The following is a 26,801-nucleotide window of genomic DNA, read 5'->3' as shown; positions in this document are numbered from 1 at the left end:
CGAGAAAATCCCACTCTTACCTAAGTCGCATGCATATCTTACGTGTATATACGAGTTTTTATGCTTGTTCGAATAAATGGGATTCTTGACTTTTGCTATTGACAGGTTGTATGTCTGATGGTAAAAACACATCTATGACACATACCTATCTTATGTGTATACGCGGTATTGTTCCTTACATTGTTTTCAGATTGTGCAAAATATTCGGATTTTAGGACTTGTAAAATTTTTCGGGATCAATACCTAGACCATAACCTCCAGGATGAGACTGGTATCGGAGACTGGAGAGGAGGGTCTGATTAGGGAAATTAAAAAAAATTTCGGAAAATTCCCTTCCTCCAATCCGCTACGGACCGATGCGATTCTTTTACACTATGGAAGATCGGAAAACTGTACAGACCGAATTTTAATACGACCATTCGTTTTCGAGAAAATTCGACTTTTACCTAGGTCGCATGCGTATTGTGATGACCCTGATTTGGGGTCGAAGGGGGACGTAGCTGGAGCTTCGCGATATCAGCCGACGGGACGTCTCTAAAGAGAGATATCTCGAGCTGACGTCACGGAGCTCCAGGGGGGGCTGTTGCGTCGGACAGTGGTCGCCCGTGGTCTCTCTATGGAGAGAGATCTCGTGCAGACCACCTACACAACACAACAGTGGGTGCTCTTCGGGGGGCAGTCGTTGACCTCCCAAAAGACGAAAGACGTAGTCAATAAAGAGAGAAAGGGTCTGTCTTTGACTGAATTTCGGTATATTGTTTGAGTTGGCTATTCTATCAGATGAGAGGGCTCGACAAGACACAGAAAGGAATAGCAAAAAGGGGGGAAAAAGACTCAAAAAATATGGACGGTGTTGAGAACGAACCGGAGTCGTTCGGCTGACGTGTCGGCTCGTCAATGACGCGCATGTGCAGGCCGGAGCCCTGAGCACATGCACAAGACGACCGTGTTGCGAAGACTGGCTTTGGCTTTCCTCGAGCGTCGGAGCAAGTCGCCCAGCTCCCTACGCTCGGGTCGGCCGGCGGTGCGCATGCGCATTTCCCAGCGGACATCAGCATTTTTCCTGAAGTCGGTGCTCCTCCTGACGTTGCCAATTTCCCCCCGTAATGATGAATTGTCTGGGAAAATTGGGCGCCTCCTCACATTCCCCCCTCCCGGGCAAAATATAATCTTGCAAAGATTATATTTTCACCGAAAGAAAAGAATGAGAGAATTTGGGTGCGCTACTAAAGAGAAAAATGTCTGGTTCCAGTGCAAAATCCGCGTGCCGATGTCAGGCAACCGCGCTCTGCTTCTATGAATGGAAAAAATCGTATGTGTAGACTCGTCCGAATCGCTCCTGATATTTTACCGTGAGAAAAAGAAAAACAAAGAGTAGAAGATGCATGTTAGATGTCACAATTCAATGACTGTATGGCTGTAGAGAAATTCGGAAGAATTAAGGAGCAAAACCTAAGTAAGATATTTTGAAAGAGGAAAGAAAGAGAGAGAGAGAAAGGAAAAACAAGAGAAAAGAAAGGAAAAAGGAGATGTAATAGAGATCTTGTCGAGCAATTTTCTTAAACTAAAATGAAAGTACACATTTTTACTTTTTAACTTACATGCTATGTTTTAACATTAATTGTACATGGTATTTTTGCGAAAGGAATGAAAATTAACTTGAAGCTTTGTAGGTTTTAAAACTTAACTTAGAACATTGTAAAAACTGTAACTGTATTTTGTAGAACTTGTGACTCACGGAACTTTCAAAACATCAATTAATAAAAATTTGAATTTTTAATTCAAAGAACAAACTATTTCAATACGACACATTATCCCAATGATTTTGATTTTAATGCGCTAAACTTAGAACTTAATAGTTAAATATTAATATTTTGCTATTTTTACATTACTGGAACGAAAAATAATTGGTTACTCATAATCGCGCGAAGGCACAAATAAACTTTTAATTATAGGAATTACTCAACCTATCGCAGATGCAGTAAAATTAATTACTAAGGGAATAAACATAAATGAAAATTCAAACTTTAATATCGTATGGTACGTTCTATGAGGGCGATTTTCGAACGAAAATTTAGGGGGAGGTTTTTTATCGGTTATTACTGAATTTATTAATTTACATTATTTTACCAAATAAACTGTTAATCATAGGAATCACTGAACCTATCGCATGTGCAGTAAATTTAATTACTAAAAGGATAAACATAAGTGATAATTCAAACTTTAATATCGGGGAAGGTTTTTCAATACAAACAATCTAGTTTGACGGTATGATTTTCAATTTTCCTGCAGATAACATACATTTTCGAGGTCTTTGCCGTGGCCAAAAAATTTAAATGTTTAGGTGGATAAGAGTAGGTGAGGAGGGGGGGGGGGGTTGACAGAAAGAAGTTGAGAGATATAAAAAAAAAAATTCAGCACATTATTTGTTGATACCTGACCTTTTGGGAGTGTCACGGGTACTCTCCGTTTTGTTTATGTTGTTCCAGCCTCTTCACGGTGCGTTTTAAACAATTTTAATGCGGTCAACATACCACCCGCGATTTTTTTGCGGAAATGTCAACTAGAAGGCCTACTGATTGAGGAACAACAAACCGCGAAATCTGTGATGGGGCCGTTTTTGAGAAAATGCGATTTTTCGCTTTTTTGGCGGGAATTTCGGGTCAAGGCGCTGAAAAAGTCAAGTTAGGCTGTTTTTGTAGTTCGTAAATGCATATCCTATACATTTTGAGTCAATCAAGTGCCAGTAGATAGCTATTCGTGCACATTGCCCAAAATTCATATCCTTAAATCCACGACTTTTGGGTTTTTGGGGGGTTAGTCAAGGAGAAATCCGAAAAAAAGAGGGTTAATTCGGAACAAATTGCTTAACAAACTTTTCCTACGTAAACTTCTTCAGTGGGTCCTATTGAACAACATACCAAAAGTTTACCACGGTTCGCTCCCGGAGCACCCCCCCCCCCCAAATTGCCTAAATTTCAAAATGGCGGCCATAATAAGGCCTCTGGGAGTTCGATTTTTTTAAAAATACGCATACAGTGTCATGTGAGGTGTCAATTCCTATGTAATTTTGGTCGTAGATTTCAAATATGAAGTAAAAAAAGTCCCTCGATCAAAAGGGGGTACCCCAAATCCAAGATGGCAGCCAATTTTGAAAGTCAAGAGGGTGGATTTTTAAAAAGTTCACGTGATAAGGCAAGTGAGGTATCATTTCTTATGTAATTTTGGTCGTAGATTTCATTTATGAAGTCATAAAAGCCCTCAAGTCAAAGGAATTGCTCCTTTGACTGAAGGAAAACTTTTGGTATGTTGTTCAATAGGACCCACTGAAGAAGTTTACGTAGGAAAAGTTTGTTAAGCAATTTGTTCCGAATTAACCCTCTTTTTTTCGGATTTCTCCTTGACTAACCCCCCAAAAACCCAAAAGTCGTGGATTTAAGGATATGAATTTTGGGCAATGTGCACGAATAGCTATCTACTGGCACTTGATTGACTCAAAATGTATAGGATATGCATTTACGAACTACAAAAACAGCCTAACTTGACTTTTTCAGCGCCTTGACCCGAAATTCCCGCCAAAAAAGCGAAAAATCGCATTTTCTCAAAAACGGCCCCATCACAGATTTCGCGGTTTGTTGTTCCTCAATCAGTAGGCCTTCTAGTTGACATTTCCGCAAAAAAATCGCGGGTGGTATGTTGACCGCATTAAAATTGTTTAAAACGCACCGTGAGCGCGGTTGTATACATAAGTAGGTTACATAAACATGCTGAGTGCAGTACAGTGGATCGGTGGAAATCAAAGCGCATCTGTCTTGGCTCCTCAGAGCCGGATTTAGGTTTTTGCCGCCCGGTGCCCAAAAAATTTTGCCGCCCCCCCCCCCCCTCCCGGACTGGGTAATATCGTATAGAAACACGCGATGCGCACGAAATGTAAGTTTCGAAAACACGGCAAAAGCGGAATCCGATTGTCCGATTGTCAGAAGAATGCGCATCTATGCAGGAAAGTGTTGTAAACAAATATTTTAGGTGGAGGTAATGCTTTTTCAAGGTTTGAGGCTAGTTTGAGGATTTGAGACACGAAAATGAAACATAGTAAAAAATTAAATTAAATGTTGATGCTAAAGTGCGAAACCTCGTATTTCCGTCGCGATGTTTCAGATTTTCCGCTTCTATTTTATTTTTTCAAAGAGAAAGAAGCAAATTTCATAACCTGAGATTCGTAATCAATCAAATATCTAGAATATTCTGCTTAAGAAATTATGGGCATTAGAAATTACGTTGACCACTTTTTCATAGAATGAATAAAGTATAACAGGAAATCTGAAGCGTCGCAAACGGAGATTCGAGGTTTCGCACATCGGTCTTCAATGTACCTACTCAAGTTTTCGAAAAACTTACGGATTAATATAGTTGAGAAGAAGAGAGAGAAAATTTGAAGGGCAGAGATTTTCACCGAGGCATTGAAAGCTCTAGAAATTTTTCTTCCTCGCCTTAGCACGCGCGAACTTCTCTATTATGTCCTCGAAATCCAATTGCATGGTGATGTCGGATTCCATTGACATGATTGCGACATTTACGAGTCTCTCCTGCTGCTGAGATGTCCGTAGATAATTGTGGACTCGCCCCATAGCGGAGAAAGATCGTTCCGCCGAGCAATTAGTCACTGGTACAGTGAGGTATATATGTAATGCAATTGAAACATTTGGGTATACGTCCTGCAAATTTTTTTCGATCAAAAATTGATAAAGTTTTGACAAGGACAGGTCTGTAAGGCCGAGAGCTTCAGAATTTGAAGTAGTTGAGGCAGCTAACTGATTTAAGTAACTCTTCAAATGAAGGCACTCTTCGAAAAGAGAGCTTTCAAGGTCTTCTTTATAAGCCTGTATTAACTGGGCTGTTGCTTCTGAAATCTGTGCACTCTCAAGGGAAGGAAGTTCGGTGAGAAAACTAAATTTAAGAGCAAACTCCCTATAGGCTGCAGCCCTTTCCCTTACGTCATCAATCAAAGTCTGCAAAATGATATTGAAGCTCTGATTAGCTAGTTCTCCGTTGATTTCTTCGTCCGCCTGGACTTCCTGCTCTTCCTCATCTTCAGAGTCGTCAAAAAATCTCTTTCTTCTCCTGTGCCGTTTTGGCCGTTCATCGGCCTCCCCGCTTTCATCTCCGGTGTCATCATTTTTGAAAGAACGAAGCTCGCGGTGTTTTTCTTTGGCCGTTTCGAAATAAGTCGGAAATGATGTCTTTAATTCTTCCAAAAAACCGACTAGGGAGTCGTACAGAGAGAGAGCTCTTGATACATGCATCTGTTTACTTTGAATATCATGTAAAATTTTTCCAAATCGAAGGAAAATCGCCTTCCAAACGATGGACATAAAAATGATATCGAAACTTCTCAGCTGCCGCAAAAAAGCTCTTGCTTTGATGCGATCGACCTCTTTTAAAGATTCATCATCGGCCAAACATTGAAGAGTTTTGGCCAGAGATTTAGCACTCGAATTCAGAGCTTCACAAGCTTTTTCGCGAGCATTAAATCTTGTGCTGCTCAAAGTTTTCAGTGTGCGACTGTCTTTCTCCTCTTCGCAAAAAGATAAAAAAATAGCCCACCGGTGAGTGGAGCTAGAGATAAAATTGTATACACTTTGCAAAAAATCAAAATAAACTACCGTCATTTTACAACTTTCGGCTGCTGAAGAGCCGCTTAGATTCATAGAATGGAGAGCACACGGAACGTACGTTATTACAGAGTTGGCAGCTTTCAAGCGCGCTTGTAACCCTTTAAATTTCCCACTCATGTTAGCAGCGTTGTCGTAAGATTGACCCCGACAATCTTCAATCGATAAATCAACAAAAGCTAAGTATTTAAGCACACTCTCTGCCATTTCTTCTCCCGTGTGACCGCAATTTTCTATGAAAGTTAAAAATCGTTCTTCGGGTATGCCAGTAGTGTTAACGTAGCGAACAAGTAGGGTGAGCTGATCTTTTTTATTTAAATCACGAGTGGAGTCAACAATGACCGCGTAATATTTTGCAATTTTCACTAATTTAACCACGTGTTCTAGGACAGATTTTCCCATAAGTTCAATCAGTTCCTCGTAAATAGTCGAAGAGAGGTAAGAAACGTTGCCTCTACCGGTTGAACCGTGCCGAGCTATATGATCGGCTAGAAATGGATCATATTCACTGATCAGTTCTAAACACATCATGAAATTTCCATTTGATACCGAGCCGAATGTCTCATCAGTGCCGCGGAATGCAAGCCCTCGAGAGGCTAACTTTTTAATCACTGACACTACTCTTCTGAGAACATTTTTCCAATATTCTTGTTCTTTAGTAATTTGGACACGGAGCTCATGGTCTATGCGTCCAATTTCATTTTTGCAATCCCTGAATTTAATGAGGCAATCTCTGTGAGAAGAAGAATTTTCATGATCCGCGATTCTATCTCTAGCGTGAGCCCAATCACTAAACCCTGTTTCGGATGAAAATTTCGTTGCACCTCTATTGAAAAGCATACATGGAGCACAGTAAATGGATCCCTGGCTAGGCGAATACACAAGATTTGCACGGGAAATGGATATGCCGTTTTGTAACTTTCTCTTGAAAAATTCCAAATTACAATATCTTTTCCTGACCCGGTCACCGTCCGTGTAAGTACGTGCTGATTTTAAAAAATCTCCATCAATATTCTGATTAAAGTCATTTTTCAAAAAAAAATTCACAGTTTCTTCATTAACTTTCCAAAAAAAGGGGTCATCACTGGGCCTTTCGCACTGCGTAAATGAAGCAGAACTGCTGTCAGCAATTCTGTATGGAGCGGGAGCCGACATGACTGCAGCAACGTCGCCGCCCTCTGAAATCGATAAGCTTGGCACCACCTCTGGACACTGGGCCTCTTGGGGTCTATCAGCTGCTGAATCTGTGCAGACGAAGCTATCACCTATGCCATCATTGCCATCACCTATGCCATCATTGCCATCACCTATGCCACCACCACAACAACCACCACCACTACCATTATCATCAGCTTCATCATCACAGTCACCCGAAATGACATAATTTTCATTGTGACGGCTACTAATGGCTTCACTATCATCAGCTTTAGCACGCTTGTTGGAAGAAAAAAATAAGTCTAGCTTACGCGTTTTCTGGAGCACATCTTGTTCTCTTCGTTCCTTTTCAACCGCCTTTCTTTTACTTTCGGCTCCACTGGGTCTTTTTCTGAATCCACTAGCTTTACCAGTCATTTCAAAACAAAACTGATGACGTCGGAACAAACATCAATCACGACTTAAGATATTCTGATTGAGATATAATGTCAATGCCGAACACTCTCGCACACACAAAACGCCGAAAATTCAATTATTACGCCGAGGATCGAGGATGCAATAAGTAATTAACACCCGGTTGATCGCGCACGTGCCACGAACAGCATCAGACTACTGGACGAGGAGTAGAAGGATGGGGGGGGGGGAGGGGAAGTTGAGCTGTCTGCCTGGGGACTGTCTGGTGCCGGCCGCTGGCGCCGCTGGCGGCGATCGCGATCTCCGATGAAGGCGCGATTCCGCTGGGCGTTCGCTAGCCGAATTTCGGCGTCGAATTGGACGCAACACCGCTCTCGGAGCAATGCTGCATCACGGAGTCATTTTTTCGATTTTCGTGAAGGAAAGTTTTCGCGGTGGCAAATTCGTACCACGAAAAAAAAAATAAAAGAAACGAAAGAAAAGATCGAGTCTTACGAGCACGAGGCAATAAAGTCGCTGCAAAAGGTGGCTCTCCCCTCATAGTTCATAGAGCATAAATACAAATAAAATTCTGTGTAATTTTGCAGAGAGAGTCAAAAAATGGTTTCTTACTTACTAGGCGGCAAAATTTCCGCCTTGAAGTGGCGCATGATTTTCAGAGTGAGTGGATTGAGATGACTATCACCCGAAGATGGAACCAATTCGAAATGGAAGTCCGTGCCCCACTGCCCCGCCGCTTCCCAGTAGTTTTTCCCTAATTTTTTTCTCTCTCCTTTCTTTTTCTATGAAAAAAAAAAAAAAATCCGAAATTTGCCGCCCCCAAAAATTTGCCGCCCGGTGCCATGGCACCTTGGGCCCCCCCCTTAATCCGGCCCTGACATGGTATGTTCCCAAAAGTTATCGCCTCACATAGTACTCTATATCATAAGGGGAAAAGGTTGGGAATATCCTGTTACTTTGTTTGGGGACTCTTCGTAGAGGCGTGTATTACAATCACATTATTTGAAGGGACATGTTTTTCAAAACTCAGCACCTTCAAGACATCATATTTATTCATTTATTTCAGCAAGGGTTCTGCAAGTTCTGCAGATTGAATTGGATTGTGTAATGTATTGTTAAAAATGAGCCATGATACTTACTCTAGGGATTAGAGAATCGAGATCGTTCTGCTTTACGTTTACTCTCTTCATTTTCGATTACCAGTTATGAAGTACGGACAGGAAAACGAATTCACTTCACAGTTCCACGCACGCACGTGCTTAGTAACGTATAGAGAAAGTACACAATGTGGTGGCTAGCGGAGGAATGTACTTTTCTACGCTACGTCACAGCCAAAGAGAAAACAAATGAAGCCGCCAATCTGATTCGTCAAGAGGATTGCGGGAAAACCGAGACGTCTTTGAAATATAAAAAGGAGCGGGAAACGTTGAGGCTCCCACTTACTTTGGCTCTAAAAGCTCGTAACCATTTATTACATTTTATTTTTCAATTTGTTTTTCTATCATACCTTGTAACGTCCAGAGGGTACGAAATGTGACCCCTATTTTTCTTTAATCCCCTTTTACTACTATAATGGAAACTGGGAGATTCTCCCGTATTTGAAAAATAAGTCTGTTTATGACGTTTTTCGACCCCTTTCAACAAGGAGAAGCCCGCCGCATGTTACTGGGGTGTGAAAAATTCAATTTTTGACAGTATACGCGATCCTGTTTACAATTAGACTTTTTGAGAATCTAATTGTACAAAATTTTGGCCCAATCCCAAAAAACTCTCTGATTATTATTTTAAGAACAAATTATACCAAAATACCAAAAACATACGATAGCTCTGCCGTTTGAATTCATCATTTCAAAGTAGGTGATATCAAAACGGCCCAATTTCCCCCTTAATGCCAATGCAATATACATCGCAAAGCTTTTTCCAAAAAAAAAAAAAAAAAAAAACAAATAACTAAAACGTATAATGGTCTAGAACACGTTTTGATCCATCTTTTAAAAGAAGTGATATCAAAACGGCCCATCTTCCCTTAAATTTGTCCACCTCGGGGCAAAATTCTTTGAAACTTTCCAATTCATCGCTGTAGAGACACCAACCATTACTTGACTTTTAGTATATCTCTTTGTTTGAAAATCAAAGACGTCCCTTTGAAAACTGTAATGATTTTTTTCTTTAAAGATACAAAACACAAATAATCGTCATAAAGTTGAAAAAAAATTGAAGGAAAAAAAAGGAATGGGCCGGCCGGCACGTACCAAAAACAAGTATATACGTTATTGTGTTGACAGTTAGTCCAGGCGCCTGTTAGCTAAAAATGAGGCTACCTAGAATTTCGGGTACACAGCGATTTTTTTGGCTTACTTTATGTTTTTGGGTCGCTGAATCTGAATATGAAGTTTCCTACCGCGTATCTGGTGAGAATTTTCCGCCATTTCAATAAATGACCTAAAAGGCCTTTTTTTGCGGTTTTTTTGATATAGCGGCCACGCATGAGAAAAAGGTCCCGGATTTAGTTAATGTTTTGAATAGCTGACATAATTTGGAAGAAAATGGTATATGAATATGCTAGGTTTGCTCAAAAATTGAGGAACCTCGGATCTCGGAACTTTGGAACGCCTCGGAACTCGGCTGACCGCGGCGAGCCGGATCGCGCGTTGACGGATGCGCCGCGAAAACGTGAATGGGCGCGACGTTCACGATGCTGTATCTTCTTCAATTTTTAAGCAAACCTAGCATATGTATACACCATTTTCTTCCAAATTATGTCAGCTATTCAAAACATTAACTAAATCCGGGAATTTTTCTTATGCGTAGCCGCTATATAAAAAACAACCGCAAAAAAAGGCCTTTTTAGGTCATTTTTTCAAAATGGCGGAAAATGCTCACCAGATACGCGGTAGGAAACTTCAGATTCGGATTCAGCGACCCAAAAAACATAATGTAAGCCAAAAAAAAATAGCTGTGTACCCAAAATTCCAGGTAGACTTACCAGGCACTTGGACTAAGTGTTAAAATTACAGAGAGAGGGTTAATAAGGCCGAGATTTTGTATGCGTTGAACGTGCAGAAATTTATCCACGGAAACACAGTAAACTCGGAGGACCCACATTTTTTACTGTGTAGTGGCTTCCATTTTGTCGAGAAAAAAGCGTATGTAGGCTCATGATATTACTGGTTAGGGTGTATCCATCCTAACGGGTGATCGCTTATTCTTTTTTTTATCCTCTTCGCCATGTTGCAGGTATGCCTAATGCGCATTTTCATCACACAATTTTCACATATTTAATAGCTTCTGAATTGCAATTTATCTTTATCGAATTTCTATCCTTGAAAACTCTGCTACATGGGGTATTGCTGATTGTCCAAATAATTGTCGAGTCAGTGTTAAAAAAGTTTACGCACTTTTAGAGTGAGACAGAAGATCGGCTGTCTTAGTGCTTGAACTTCAGCAGAAATAGTAAGTTGTTCAATTGTACTGCATTTTGCAATTAAGATCAAACAACGTATGTGCCATTAGTTTTCCCTATAGACATAGATATTTTTTTCAGATGAGCCAGAATTTATAGCTTTGAATTGCAAAATGCAGTCCAATTGCCTAATTTCATGAGCAAAATGTGAAACTGCGACAAATGTGAAAAATGCGAGACCTCTCCTTGATCCCAGTTGTAGGTATCAATATCTGTTGGGATGCATCTCTGCAAAAGAGAGTGTTAAGAAAGTCTTTCAAAGCAATTTATTGTTGGTTGTAGTAATGGAAACTGGGATTCGGAAAAAAATACAGAATTATTTAAATCGGATTCAATTTTATTCTCTTTCAATTTTACATACCTACATTGCGGAACTGAATAGGTAAATGAAACAAGAAGAATTAAAGCAATAAAATATTATTTGATTATGAAAAGAACACCTAAATTGTAGTATCTTGCGTCAAGAGATGTTCTTAGAAAAATATTATACCTATTAATCGACACACCTAGTTCATAATAGTCTTGTAATTTGGTTAACTAGTTTTAAAGTATGTAAGTATTTAATTGTTATCACTTCTGTTGTATTTAATTGTACAGGATTTGTATAAATAAAATAATTGTAAATTTGTCAACGGAGATGTGCTGAATACATAGTCCCCCCCCCCCCCCCGAAAAAAAAAATTACCTCGATTTAAAGAAAACCTTTAAAAGAGGTTCTCCAAGTTATATATTTTCCTTACTATCTCATACTGAGTTCGACACTTCGTCGCCTACCTGATATAAGGGCGTAACTACACTTGCAAAGAACCCTGTCCTCCATTCAATGGAGATGTTGCATGTGTGAGGGATTTGCGATTTGACTGTTGATTCTTATGTAAAAGTTTGCGAGAAACACGATGGTGCCACTGGTTTTCTCTAAAATCAACTCCCAAGCTCAAAAAAAGCTCTCGAAGTTGAGGCTGTAATGAAAGGATTATCGCACGCTATCCTGAGAGTCCACCTCTATATCAAGACGAACTCTAAATGCAAAGATAAGGAGCAAATACATTAGCAGTGATGCCGTGTTTTCAGTTTTAGAGTCCCCAAATAAAGTGGCAGCCCTGTCAATGTATTTGCTCCCTATCTTTGCATGGAGAGTTTGTTTTGATGTAGAGGTGGACTCTCAGGGTAGGGCGGGATATCCCTTCCATTTTGGCCTCACTTTGAGAGCTTTTTTTGCGCTTGGGAGTTGATTTGAGAGAAAACCAGTGGCACCATCGTGTTTCTCGCGAACTTTTACACAAGAAACAACTGTCAAATCACAAATCCCTCACACATGCAACATCTCCATTCAATGCTTTTCCGGGCTCATCTCAATGTGCAGTTACGCCTTTGTGTCAGCCAAGCGACGACTTCTTCTTCTTGAGGAAATTGAAAGGAAGGCCTGTCCCAGTATTGGGGATGGTCAATCGATGTCTCGAATGTTTTGATAATTCTTTTGTCGATTCTTGAATAAATGATTTGTTTCCTAATTTTCATGTCTCTTCCATTATCATTTCATTTTCCCATTTTTTTAAAACAAATTTTCATGTGTCGCAAAAGGGAATCACGACTCCCACTCTGTGTCTGATGATGAAAAGACCTAACCTGCCGTGGTAAGGAAAAACGCCGTATGAACATTCGAGAGTTGCCAAATTTCCCTCTCTGAAATGTCTATTATTGAGGAAATGTATGAATATTTTTCCCTGAAATTTTCAGGAACTTTGAGTGAAATTGCGAACAAAATGATCTAAAAAATTGGAATAGAAATATTCAAAAATATACCGGGAAAGTCGTGTTGTATCATAGGAAATTTGGCAACGTCTGACGGTTCATACGGCGTTTTTCCTTAGCACAGCAGTATCAACAGTCCCTCCTTTCCTGGTACTCTCTGAAGAAAAACTAGTAGATTTGGGATCTCGAGTGAATGAGATGATTAGAGGACCTATTCACCGTATGCCTCCTTTACTGGTATATTCATAAAAAATACCATGATTTAGGCTAGTCTACTACAAATTAGATGATGGAAACACCTGTTGTTGGCTGATGATAAGTTTAAAAATTAAAATTGACCGCAGGTTTCTCCCGACCCCATGGGCCTGAGGGGTGCGAAGTAGTCAGAAGAGTGATGAGGACCAGCCAAAGTTCGTCCGTTTTGCTCTACGACCAACTGTAAATTTTTCAACTTTGAAAAATAAGGGACATTCTAACCAACGGTTTACGAGATATTCGCATTTTTCTAGTTAAAAACTGATTGAATGATTTTTGACTTCAGTAGAGGGAAAAGTGACTTGATTTTAACAGAAATATGCTCAAATTTACCGCCGAGAAGATTTCCTTTTGAATCGATAAAGAAAATAATGCTTGTGTGAAAGAAAAGATGCTATATAAAAAGAAAGTCACTTTAGTACATCAATGAGAAACCAGCTTTCAGCGATTTTATTCTTGATTCAAAATCAAATCTTCTTGATGGCATACTGAAGAATGTCTCTGCCTAAATCGAGTCACTTTTTTCTCTAACAAAATTCAAAAATTATGCTAAACGTTATTAAATACGGATGCTAGGACTCGGTGAGTTTTTGTACTACCGCTCTCTTTTTGTGCTGTAGTAGGTAGAGCTGTCGTCAGATACGTTGCATTTGTCTACTTTCGGTTTGCAAGCGTTTTCGCGTCACTGCTATCCTCCTGAAAACATCCAACTCTCGCAAAAGCAAGAACACAAGCCTAAATAAGTTTGTTAATACTTCCAAACCTTGTAACACTTTAATTTTTAGCCACAATAAAATCACAGCCACATAAAAGTCGCGGATCATAACTGATACGTAGCTTTTTTTTTACGAAACGGTCATGAGACGGATGTTCTTAAGGTGGATAGTAGCGAACAACGGTCTTTGCAGAGGCCTAAATTTTTCGTCCGCGGTTGCAAACCGAAGTAAACAAATGCCAACTCATCTGACGACACCTCCATCTTTATTTATTTTGCGAGAAAGCTCCGTACTCTTGAAGGATGTCCGTCGTTCTTAATATGTTGGAGCGCCTTCAATTTCGTATGACACTGTGCAACACTTCTGTGGTGAAATAGTTGCTTGAAGCGCCGTGGCACGCGGCCGGCCAGCACGAGACGCGCATTGGCGCCTACAAACCTAAGGGGATACTTAAAGCATTGCGCAATGCGTGAAGTATCCCCTTAGGTTTGTAGGCGCCAGTGCGCGCTTCGCGCTGCAGCATGCCGCTCCGCTCTGTGTTAGGCTCTAATATTTAAACTCGCGGAGTCAGCGTTTTTCAACTCATAATTTTTGAAATGTTCGCACATTCGACATGGATTATTCTCACTTAAATTGATGGAAAAAAATATGTATTTAAAGAAAATATACTTACTGTGTGTTGTTGTAAATATTAAGGTAGTTCTTGGTCAAATTTCATGATTTCCAAAGCACTTAAATGTTTTCTTTTATATTTTGTGCTTTCACTGTGCTGCATCGTGGTGTGTGTGTCGCAGGCATTTAACAATTTTAGGTGAATAGCCATTTGCCTAGGCGAATAAGAAGCAAAAAGCAGCGGCCTTGTGGCAGCCTAGGCAAAAAGCAAACTGCCTAGGAAAATGGTCATCTGCCTGGGCAAATAGGCATGATCGCTATGTTTAGGCAGATGGCTATTCGCCTAAAATTGTTAAATGCCTGCGACATATGCGCAACCAAACGCTCAGAATTGGACGTACTTAACTGTAAAATATCGATGTGCAAATGGATGAAAACCAATGATTGCGTGCTTCTTGGTTTTTTTTCTTCTTTTATTCAGCTTTCTCTAGTTCCTTTCTCATTGAGATCAATATCAATGCCATCGCTTGCAAAAGGTATTACAAATATCTACTGTTTTAAAATTGTAAATGTCTTCAAAATGAAGTAATATTTTCATTAAAAAGAGAAAAGAAAGGTATGATGTGTAAAGGTATATATTATATCCAATATTTTGAGGATGGAAATAAAACCAAATATTCACCAATGACTTTTTGAAAAGATGAATCAAAAAAAGAAACCCATTTAAAAAATGGGTTCCCATAGGAACACATCATTCTCTCTCAATTTTCTCATTTCATTATTGTCAATATAATTGTACATACGGACTAAAAAATAACGCTTGAACCAACTCACTGTAGCTTATTTTACGCGTGAACGAAAACTACTGGACAAAAAGTCGTCGACGGAATGTTCTGAAACCATGGGCAAAAAATAATGAGGAGCTGGAAAATTTCATCCCTTTTGCTTTACGACAACAAAGTGAATCCATTTCGAGGCATTGATCAAATCTAAAAGTATTTTTCTAGCATCCACAGAAAATCAATTCTTTAAAGAAGACTTGATAAGTTATCAAGAAAAAGAAAAAGTAAAAGCGGCTACATAAGTGGCTTGGAATAGTTGGTTTTTCTTTACGATAAAAAAAACATTTAGGTACAGAGGCAGGGCGCCCCGAGTTTACAGGACCAAAGGAAGAAGAAAAGAAAAAATACTTAAAGGTATTGTAATATAAGCATATTTCCTTTAATAATTTTTCTTGCAATGTGGAGTAGCATTACTGCGACGGTAAGTCCAAGGGGTGGGAAGACAGGAAGTTTTCCACTAACTTTACTTGGACACCACTCTTAAATATATGATAAAGTTGTAACGGATTTCCGATTTTGACACTCAAAATTTAGTCAATCCATTGTCTCCCATTTTAGACCAGAGAATCAAACTCATTTTTGACATTTATGCGAAAGTTCCCCGAACATGCGTTTTTCGTCGATTTCAGCCCGATCGCAGAACTTTCAAAATTGACCCCGAAATTTTACTCCATGGTACCCCTGTCAATTTTTCTCGATTTCGGGGGGGGGGGGATAAAAAATTTCGAGCTCAGTGTTTTTGACCCGTTAATCCAATTTTCTGGTCTAAAAAGCTCTGCGAGTCCGCTGGATCGGCGAAAACGCGCGGTCGGTGAACTTTCGCAAAACGGTCAAAAACACTGGAGTTTTTGACCGTTTCTCGGCTGAGAAAGCTCCGCCGAGCCTCGGGACCAATGGGAATCGATTCTACGCCTCCAACTATGTAAGATCCGACACTCAGCTCGAAATTTTTTTTCTCCTCCAAAATCGAGAAAAATCGACAGGGGTACCATGGAGTGAAATTTCGGGGTCCAAATCGAAAGTTCTCCGATCGGGCTGAAACCGGGCAAGTCCCCTTGGAAATGACCCGCTGAGTCCGATTTTCTGGTCTAAAAAGCTCTGCGAGTCCGCTGGTCCGCTGGATCGGCGAAAAACGCGCGGTCGGTGAACTTTCGCGAAACGGTCAAAAACACTGGAGTTTTTGACCGTTTCTCGGCTAAGAAAGCTCCGCCGAGCCTCGGGACCAATGGGAATCGATTCTACGCCTCAAACTATGTAAGATCCGACACTCAGCTCGAAATTTTTTTTCTCCTCCAAAATCGAGAAAAATCGACAGGGGTACCATGGAGTGAAATTTCGGGGTCAAAATCGAAAGTTCTCCGATCGGGCTGAAACCGGGCAAGTCCCCTTGGAAATGACCCGCTGAGTCCGATTTTCTGGTCTAAAAAGCTCTGCGAGTCCGCTGGTCCGCTGGATCGGCGAAAAACGCGCGGTCGGTGAACTTTCGCGAAACGGTCAAAAACACTGGAGTTTTTGACCGTTTCTCGGCTAAGAAAGCTCCGCCGAGCCTCGGGACCAATGGGAATCGATTCTACGCCTCCAACTATGTAAGATCCGACACTCAGCTCGAAATTTTTTTTCTCCTCCAAAATCGAGAAAAATCGACAGGGGTACCATGGAGTGAAATTTCGGGGTCAAAATCGAAAGTTCTCCGATCGGGCTGAAACCGGGCAAGTCCCCTTGGAAATGACCCGCTGAGTCCGATTTTCTGGTCTAAAAAGCTCTGCGAGTCCGCTGGTCCGCTGGATCGGCGAAAAACGCGCGGTCGGTGAACTTTCGCGAAACGGTCAAAAACACTGGAGTTTTTGACCGTTTCTCGGCTGAGAAAGCTCCGCCGAGCCTCGGGACCAATGGGAATCGATTCTACGCCTCCAACTATGTAAGATCCGACACTCAGCTCGAAATTTTTTTTCTCCTCCAAAATCGAGAAAAATCGACAGGGGTACCATGGAGTGAAATTTCGGGGTCAAAATCGAAAGTTCTCCGATCGGGCTGAAACCGGGCAAGTCCCCTTGGAAATGACCCGCTGAGTCCGATTTTCTGGTCTAAAAAGCTCTGCGAGTCCGCTGGTCCGCTGGATCGGCGAAAAACGCGCGGTCGGTGAACTTTCGCGAAACGGTCAAAAACACTGGAGTTTTTGACCGTTTCTCGGCTAAGAAAGCTCCGCCGAGCCTCGGGACCAATGGGAATCGATTCTACGCCTCCAACTATGTAAGATCCGACACTCAGCTCGAAATTTTTTTTCTCCTCCAAAATCGAGAAAAATCGACAGGGGTACCATGGAGTGAAATTTCGGGGTCAAAATCGAAAGTTCTCCGATCGGGCTGAAACCGGGCAAGTCCCCTTGGAAATGACCCGCTGAGTCCGATTTTCTGGTCTAAAAAGCTCTGCGAGTCCGCTGGTCCGCTGGATCGGCGAAAAACGCGCGGTCGGTGAACTTTCGCGAAACGGTCAAAAACACTGGAGTTTTTGACCGTTTCTCGGCTAAGAAAGCTCCGCCGAGCCTCGGGACCAATGGGAATCGATTCTACGCCTCCAACTATGTAAGATCCGACACTCAGCTCGAAATTTTTTTTCTCCTCCAAAATCGAGAAAAATCGACAGGGGTACCATGGAGTGAAATTTCGGGGTCAAAATCGAAAGTTCTCCGATCGGGCTGAAACCGGGCAAGTCCCCTTGGAAATGACCCGCTGAGTCCGATTTTCTGGTCTAAAAAGCTCTGCGAGTCCGCTGGTCCGCTGGATCGGCGAAAAACGCGCGGTCGGTGAACTTTCGCGAAACGGTCAAAAACACTGGAGTTTTTGACCGTTTCTCGGCTAAGAAAGCTCCGCCGAGCCTCGGGACCAATGGGAATCGATTCTACGCCTCCAACTATGTAAGATCCGACACTCAGCTCGAAATTTTTTTTCTCCTCCAAAATCGAGAAAAATCGACAGGGGTACCATGGAGTGAAATTTCGGGGTCAAAATCGAAAGTTCTCCGATCGGGCTGAAACCGGGCAAGTCCCCTTGGAAATGACCCGCTGAGTCCGATTTTCTGGTCTAAAAAGCTCTGCGAGTCCGCTGGTCCGCTGGATCGGCGAAAAACGCGCGGTCGGTGAACTTTCGCGAAACGGTCAAAAACACTGGAGTTTTTGACCGTTTCTCGGCTAAGAAAGCTCCGCCGAGCCTCGGGACCAATGGGAATCGATTCTACGCCTCCAACTATGTAAGATCCGACACTCAGCTCGAAATTTTTTTTCTCCTCCAAAATCGAGAAAAATCGACAGGGGTACCATGGAGTGAAATTTCGGGGTCAAAATCGAAAGTTCTCCGATCGGGCTGAAACCGGGCAAGTCCCCTTGGAAATGACCCGCTGAGTCCGATTTTCTGGTCTAAAAAGCTCTGCGAGTCCGCTGGTCCGCTGGATCGGCGAAAAACGCGCGGTCGGTGAACTTTCGCGAAACGGTCAAAAACACTGGAGTTTTTGACCGTTTCTCGGCTAAGAAAGCTCCGCCGAGCCTCGGGACCAATGGGAATCGATTCTACGCCTCCAACTATGTAAGATCCGACACTCAGCTCGAAATTTTTTTTCTCCTCCAAAATCGAGAAAAATCGACAGGGGTACCATGGAGTGAAATTTCGGGGTCAAAATCGAAAGTTCTCCGATCGGGCTGAAACCGGGCAAGTCCCCTTGGAAATGACCCGCTGAGTCCGATTTTCTGGTCTAAAAAGCTCTGCGAGTCCGCTGGTCCGCTGGATCGGCGAAAAACGCGCGGTCGGTGAACTTTCGCGAAACGGTCAAAAACACTGGAGTTTTTGACCGTTTCTCGGCTAAGAAAGCTCCGCCGAGCCTCGGGACCAATGGGAATCGATTCTACGCCTCCAACTATGTAAGATCCGACACTCAGCTCGAAATTTTTTTTCTCCTCCAAAATCGAGAAAAATCGACAGGGGTACCATGGAGTGAAATTTCGGGGTCAAAATCGAAAGTTCTCCGATCGGGCTGAAACCGGGCAAGTCCCCTTGGAAATGACCCGCTGAGTCCGATTTTCTGGTCTAAAAAGCTCTGCGAGTCCGCTGGTCCGCTGGATCGGCGAAAAACGCGCGGTCGGTGAACTTTCGCGAAACGGTCAAAAACACTGGAGTTTTTGACCGTTTCTCGGCTAAGAAAGCTCCGCCGAGCCTCGGGACCAATGGGAATCGATTCTACGCCTCAAACTATGTAAGATCCGACACTGAGCTCGAAATTTTTTTTCTCCTCCAAAATCGAGAAAAATCGACAGGGGTACCATAGAGTGAAATTTCGGGGTCAAAATCGAAAGTTCTCCGATCGGGCTGAAACCGGGCAAGTCCCCTTGGAAATGACCCGCTGAGTCCGATTTTCTGGTCTAAAAAGCTCTGCGAGTCCGCTGGTCCGCTGGATCGGCGAAAACGCGCGGTCGGTGAACTTTCGCAAAACGGTCAAAAACACTGGAGTTTTTGACCGTTTCTCGGCTAAGAAAGCTCCGCCGAGCCTCGGGACCAATGGGAATCGATTCTACGCCTCCAACTATGTACGATCCGACACTCAGCTCGAAATTTTTTTTCTCCTCCAAAATCGAGAAAAATCGACAGGGGTACCATGGAGTGAAATTTCGGGGTCAAAATCGAAAGTTCTCCGATCGGGCTGAAACCGGGCAAGTCCCCTTGGAAATGACCCGCTGAGTCCGATTTTCTGGTCTAAAAAGCTCTGCGAGTCCGCTGGTCGCTCGGGACCAATGGGAATCGATTCTACGCCTCCGAAATGGGGTAAAGTTTCGTGGTGAAAATCTGGTGTTTTTCGCAGTTTATCTCGACTCACAAGTTAGGCCATGTAACTGTATTTTCCTGGAAGTGAAGTGCTGTACGTTCCTGTAAGTCCTGTAGTGGGAAATATATTCTTGGAGGTGAAATCAAGGAATTTTTCTTTGATTAGTACTCTTCTGAAAATCAAATTTTCTTAATCTTTCACTGAAGGCCATGATTCCTTATATGCAGCAACTGATCACTTTTAAAAAGTGACCTTAGTTTAGGTTCTTACAATGAATAGAACAACAGAATATTCAGCAGTTTTCTGCCCGCTATGGCACAGTAGGAATCCAAGAAAAAAATGAAGGTGCTCTTGTAATGTGGTGAACATATTTTGTGGTTACAAAACTTTTATTTAAAAAAAAGCGATCACAGAATTAACTTATGGTAGTAAAAAAGGAGGTTCAATTTCTTTGGTATGGAGTAATACTTAAGATGTCTTGTAAAAAATTATTTCTACGAATAATAACCAATTCCTCTTGAATTTTGAAGCTCCAGGAATGGATTGAATTGCAGTCGGATAATCAGAAAAATTACTTGCAGCTAAACATAATCAAAATAGCTTACACCTCCGTTTGTTGAAAATACGCTATCCTGAAAAACAAAATTACCTGGTTAAAATTGAGAAAGTTATTAATATTATTGATGCTGTATTGAAAATATTGATTGAAATTATAAAAAAAAAAAAATCTTAGAATAAACTACACATCCACTAAAGTATGTGAGCAAAACCAAGGGAATTAATAAATAAGGAATTTAAAAATACTCAAGCTAAAGTATTGTGATGGTAGAGTTAGAAAAATGTGTCCTTCAACTTGAGATGTAGCAAATAGTATATTATGCTTAACTTTTTGAATAAAAATATTTCTTGAAAACTCATTTCATTTTCTTTCTCCTTGGGGTTAACAGGTCAGTGGGGCGAAAAATTTTTATTGTTTCATGTAAAATTGTGAAATCAGCTGAGTTGAGAAAATTTCTCAATATTTTTTTTTATATGGGATTATGGAGAATTATGGATTATGGATAGATTATGCTCTAATACGGAGAAAAAGGACTGTGTGAAAGGACTGGTGTGATGTGACTGAGCAACCATTTCCGTTTAATTCTGTGAATTTTAACACATTCACATTTCATCATAACTTTTTTCAGTTTTCTCTGACTTCAAAAACCAAGGATATTTTCACTCTCAGCTCAAAAGGTAGTTTTATAATTTGACAAAAAAAGTGAACAAGCCGACTCTTGCCACTGATCTATTTTTTCAACGTTTAAAAAGGAAAAATGGCTCATTTTTCTGTAAAATACTAAGACAAGACAGCATTTTCAAAACACTTCAATTAAACTGCACACTTCTTTAGTTCCTATCAATTTTTTTACAGAGCAAAGTAAAGCCTAAAAATGATTAAAGTTAGTATTTGAGTTTACATTTCTCTTCATGCAAGGACTAAAAGAAAAAGATTAACCGAGTCTGATTATTAAAAATGATCAATGATAATCACATCTTAAAAGAAGAAATTTCAAGAAAATTGGTTGATTGTGAGGAATTTCAAGAAGACAGGGGACGTTTGAGGGGCTTGGAGGACAAGGCACATAAGCTTATGCTGCACTTAAAACTGCGCTTGTGCAGTTTTTGCTATTTCAAGAAATGCGTGTTTGGAGTTTCAAAATTACATGGAGCCTTACGGCGGAAAGAATGTTTACTCATTTTTTGATGCAATGAAGTTGAATTTCGGTTGTGAGTTTTTCACAAAGTATACTTCTATACTAGTTTCAGTTGAGTTCATGAATATCTTAATTTTTTCCAAAACTACACTTATGCGCCTTTTCTTCCAAGTCCCTCATTTATTCTTTGATTTTTTCCTTACTTCACTTCTTTTACACAAGAAATTGTTTAGCCAGACCAAAATTTCACGATTCGGTCGACAAGTTTTACTCCTTTGATAGAGATTGCTACCCAGTCATTGCATGAGCTTCAGATGACATTTTGAGTTTAAATAAAAATTGACTGCCGATGCATTTCACTTGCTTTTAGATTAGATCATAAAGTTTTTTTTACAGGGAAGAATCTTACCGATTTCCTCCGAATGGCAACAAAATTGATCACCCATCCTGGGCCAACGCGATTAGCATTGGTTCTTGACTCAACCACCACTTTATTGGAGGTACTGACGTATGGTGCCACTTGGTCCTAGAAAAAAATTAATGATTGTATAAAATTTTAGTGGAAAAAGTTACAAGGGAATACAAGGTGTCCACAGACTCAGCAGAGAAAATTTCCTGGCTTTTCTAGGCTTTCACTGACCAAATAATCAAAGCTCTCTGACTTTTTACGACGACATTTAAACAGGCGTAAATGGACAGAAATAGAAAACATTTTGACATTAATTCCAGTGCAAATGAAAGAAACATGAACCTTTTCCTTCGGATATTAATCATTTAATTGACTGAAATTGCATCTCCTTATCGAAAATAATTCCTATTTTCACTATTTGGAGTATAACTCAGCGGATTGAACCCCAAACCAGGCTAATTGTGAGACTCAGTTTGATTGTGTGGACAGGGTTGAAGTTTTTCCAGATTTCAAGTTCCAAGATTTTTCCAGTCTTTTTTATAAAACTCCCTTACTTTTCTCTCATTTCCCTGACCTGATAAATTCTCTGACAATTCTCTGTTTGCCAGACCTGTTGACACCCTGGAATAGTTACTCCAAAAACAAAGGGCACATGAGATTGATGATGGTGTAACCTGCCGTCTTCAATGTTACCAGTTTTATTACAGAACATGCATTTTTGCACAGTCACAATTAAGGCCTGAACTACGTAATACAGCCATAATCTAACTATTGTTTTGCTTTCTCTTTTTTTTTTTATTTACAAGGGTTGAAGAAACGAGAGGATATCATTTTCTAGACTTAAAAATTCAATATATTTGGACATTCTTTCACCTTGGAATTTAGGAGCGAGTAACGAGTTTTATGGTGTCTAAAAAATTAGCATAAGCAAAAAAATTGAGCCATCAATTCACTGTTATTGCAGAGACTAAGACTGCTGTTTTGCAACAGCTGTCCGTTGTTTTGCTTCTCGGTCTTGCAATAACAGCAAATCAGTGACTCAATTTTTTTTAACTCTTTTTTTCCGGTTGAAAATGAGATTGTCATTATTTGGAAACGTCCTAGGTTTTTTTCTAGGCGTGAACTTTTGTAAGTAACGGCAGCCTTTCCAAGGATTATGCAATTATGCTATTTTATTTCACTTTTTGGCTTGATCAGATCTTCATTCTATAAAAAAGTCATTGGTGAAAATAATAAAAATACACACAAAACTCAGGTACCAATACTGCACGTTGTGTCTTTAAGCAGGTAGGGTTTTAGCCAAGAGCAGCCTTACCCTCGAACCTTTCGCCTTAGGTGGGCTTGGAACCAGCAGCAATGCCTATAAAGCCGGTACAATCGAAGTTTTCTGTTTTATTTCATCTACTCTTTTAGTAAAACGATGGATAAACAAACAGGCAAGAGGGGGAGGAAGACAAAACTCTAAGTGACTTACGTTGCCACAGAATTTTCGAGCAAAGATTTCTTCATTTGTAGCTCTAGACACATCATATATGGTCACATAGTTTGTTGAACAGGTTGATGGAGGTCCCAATTCGAAATCTACATGGAGAAAATCGAAAAAGGTTTATATCAGAAATTGGTGGAATTGAAGGTAGAGAAAAAGTTAAAATGATATAAAAAGAAAAAAGAAACAACTTTAAAATTTGCGTATTGAAGAATAAAGACAGAAATTAAAGGACTCCGTCCCATAGTTTGAAATGAATTAGTGGCGCCCATTTTTTGTGGTTCAGTTTCTGAAAGTGCGGAGGGAACCAAGCTTCAAGGAGTTTTCCAGATTTTTTTCCCTTAAATGGCAAAGGAATCCCGTTTTGAAAATGGCTAAAAGAACCCATACTTTTGCTGATTCTGGTGGCATACCCAGGCAGCAAACAATGTTAGTTGATTGGCTGAGCTCAGTTACAAGCATTGCCTTGCTACATCAATTCGACAGCCGACTTTAGATTGGTCAGATTTTAATTAGCTTTTCCTCCCCTTAGAAATGATTTGTTGAAATTATTAAGGTGCTTTTTGGTTATGCCACAAAATTTCACACAGGAAAAAGTATACAAAAATTTATTGCCACTGCCTTAGTCAGCTTTTTAGGTCATAATCCCAGTCACCTTCATCAAGAGGGAAGAAGGGCACAAATCCACGTTCGTGCCGCAGAAAAAAAGGTTTTTCACACCGATACCCACTTTTCTGGCAAATTTTTAGCAGAGGGGGGGAAGGCTACTTGTAAAAATGGTAAATGGTATGACTTCATAATATGTGACCGCACGTGGGAAAAGAGACCTTGGCATTGAAAAGCTGAAAATCAGGATATTGATATCATTACTTAAAGGAATGTTATACAAAAATGTTGGCATAAAAATGACTTATAACTTTACAGTTTGTGTACAAATGACAGTTCAAAGATATCTGGATAAGTCTGTAGTTTTAAAAAAAAGTATTCTAAGTTACATCTGCAATGTTCAGTTGCCAAAATCATCAAATTAAATACAACCATGTGCCCTCTATCGGCATAAACATACACTAAACTGCTCGTAACTTACTGTCCAGGATGCTTTAGTGTTCTTCATGAAATATTTTGAGTCGTCTTTTGAGCCAACTTGACCAAAATTGTCATCTAAAAAAATGTTGGTACACTTAAAAGTCTCTATTCCCGCGGATCATTACCCTCAGATTTAGTTCAAAGATGAATTTGAAAATATGGAAGACAGATTTGAAAAAGGTACCTGAAAACTGTAGTTGCACAATATTGCCTTCGGGTACTGCTACGTTCCAACGGCACAAGGAGTCGTTACGGTTGATCTCTGGATAGAAAGGCGATGAGAACGTTCCCGAACTACTGTAGAAAGATCCTCCACAACCACGGCCTAAGATGAAAAATTTGCACTGTTAAAAATGGTTGCTAGATAGGAGAAACTGATAGGCTCCTTATATTCTAACGAACATATCTAGAATTTTATCTGATTCTTGTTTGCAAAAAAGAAAAAAGACTGCAATGACAGAATTTGAACACTGTTTTTGCCACTGAAATTATAAAATTCTTTGTCCTATGATTATGATTTAAAGACTGCATGCTTAAATTACTTGAAGAGTGTTTTTTGGCCAATTTATGATACTTGATTGGATAAACAGTCTGTAGCTCAATTAGAAACTTATGATAAAGCATACTTCTTCGTAGAATTTCAGCTTGAGGCATAATGTTTTTCAGGCTACACAGAAAAACCACATTTTTGTATTTTACATGCTAAAATACGAAAATTCTTGTGAATTTGGGTAAAAATTAATTTATCTTTCTTCGTCTGCAGACCTAACAATACTATGCAATAAAGCAGGAAAGAATTTGAAGTTAAAATGACATTTTTACATAAAAAAAATTGAAAATGTCAATAATTCAGCCTTGAGAATTTTTTTTTAAAGCAACAATGTAGAATAAAAACTAAGGTTGATTTTCATTAGAGAACATAGGAACACAGGAACATACCGTACGTGGACGATGTGTAAGTCAGATCAAGATTCAGCATGCCTGGTGAGCGGGTGTGGTTGTAAATTTGATGGCGAATCCTAACGCTTGGTCCAGTGGCAAAAATGGGATTTGGTACATTGTCATAGGTGCAGAGAGTCCTCAAAAGTTTTGCTGAGGCATCTATACCATCATAAACCTGGAGAAAATATAACTTCCAGTATTTCTTTGTCATATGCTCAAATGGAGAATTTGCATGCAAATTTTTTATTGCTTCATCTGAAAGTGCTGAAAGAGCTGATTTCACAGTATTTTTTATAATTTTTTTCTGATATGAAAAATAGTATCAAAATAGATTTAAAAGTGAGAAAATGCACTGTCTAGTGACGTTATCTGGCGGCATATCCCATTTAAACACACGTATTTTGGCAGATTAGATCATTTTGACACATCTCTTCCAATAATTGTTCAATTCATGAACCAAGAGTATCCTCATGTTCAGTTCACTCAGTAGTTTCCTCTTAAACACGAAATTCATCAAATTGCAGACCCCTGCAAATTCTCTATTAGTAAATTTACCACCGATTGAATCAGTGAGATCGAAAACACACCAACTCGAAAAAATGAAAATAATCAAGACACAAGCAAAACAACACAGTAGTTGAAGAAGTTAGCACAAGAAAAAGATTTTTGGTGCACAAAGACAAGTACTTAAGGACACTTTAAGGGTTCAAGTTGGAACCGATGTGTTAACTTCAATGACCTGTATGAAAACTGACTCTTTGATTAAAATTGAGCATTTTTGAGTTACCGAATTGGTGTGTTTTCGTTTTCACTGATTCAATTCTGGACATGCTATAAACATCAGTATTTTGCGAATGAATGCGTTAAAGTATAGATTAAAATTAGCCTCATTCGGCACAAACTGGTCTGCAGATTTTTGAGTAAACGTGCATCAATGTTGACATCATATTTTTCTTATATCTAGCGGCAATAATGTCGTTTCGAATTGGCAAATAAGTTACAAAATAAAAGAGAAAAAGTACCATCATTTTTTTGTTACTAAAGTGGCACTTGACTTTGCACACAACGCTAACAAACTCGAATTTAAGTGCAGACATCCACAGAGAAGGAGAAGCCAAGCAAAATGTGGAATATTCATCGAAATTAAAAAAAACTGCAACTTATACAGGTGAAAGAAAAAAAGAAGGGACTAAATCACTGTATCACATTAATAAACCCATCTTGGCGAACATTTCTTACCGTAACTTTGTGCTTGGTGCAGTCATGGTCATTATCATGCATGGAAAACCCGTTGAAATAAAGTGAGAGTGTTGCGTTGGGATTGGTACTAGTTATTAAGATCACACAGTCGGAGTACGATTGATAGTACTGGTTATTCAGTTGCACTTGTCCGTTGTCACGGGTGAAGTTACGGCTGCAACCTGAACAAATAAATTCAGTCATGTAAGTCAAAATACTGATGTAATTTTTTATGAAATCGCTGCTGGACAG

The 26,801-nt window shown here is 40.1% G+C and overlaps 2 protein-coding genes across 2 annotated transcripts in view; both read right to left on the bottom strand.

The window, feature by feature from the left end:
• Window positions 1-3,858: 3,858 nt before the first annotated feature.
• On the bottom strand, window positions 3,859-8,122 carry LOC140225498 (zinc finger MYM-type protein 1-like). The gene has a single exon (XM_072304621.1). It carries the CDS (start codon window positions 7,242-7,244, stop codon window positions 4,470-4,472), a length of 2,775 nt encoding a protein of 924 aa, XP_072160722.1. The 5' UTR covers window positions 7,245-8,122; the 3' UTR covers window positions 3,859-4,469.
• An 11,938-nt stretch (window positions 8,123-20,060) lies between these two features.
• LOC109038238 (cubilin) overlaps window positions 20,061-26,801 on the bottom strand; it is a 76,849-nt gene continuing 70,108 nt past the window's right edge. The window contains exons 47-52 of the mRNA XM_072304547.1: window positions 26,550-26,731; window positions 25,308-25,485; window positions 24,553-24,693; window positions 23,271-23,377; window positions 21,797-21,913; window positions 20,061-20,322 (exon numbers count right to left, since the gene is read on the bottom strand). Coding sequence (XP_072160648.1) covers window positions 20,272-20,322; window positions 21,797-21,913; window positions 23,271-23,377; window positions 24,553-24,693; window positions 25,308-25,485; window positions 26,550-26,731 — 776 coding nt within the window. The 3' untranslated portion in view covers window positions 20,061-20,271. The remainder of the gene's footprint in view (window positions 20,323-21,796; window positions 21,914-23,270; window positions 23,378-24,552; window positions 24,694-25,307; window positions 25,486-26,549; window positions 26,732-26,801) is intronic.

This window comes from Bemisia tabaci, chromosome 9, assembly GCF_918797505.1.
Source record: "Bemisia tabaci chromosome 9, PGI_BMITA_v3".
In the NCBI taxonomy this organism is placed as follows: domain Eukaryota; kingdom Metazoa; phylum Arthropoda; class Insecta; order Hemiptera; family Aleyrodidae; genus Bemisia; species Bemisia tabaci.
This window is presented reverse-complemented; position numbering and strand designations above follow the sequence as displayed.

Coding starts and splice junctions, on each gene's coding strand:
- LOC140225498 (XM_072304621.1), bottom strand. CDS start 7,244: ATGACTGGTAAAGCTAGTGGATTCAGAAAAAGACCCAGTGGAGCCGAA.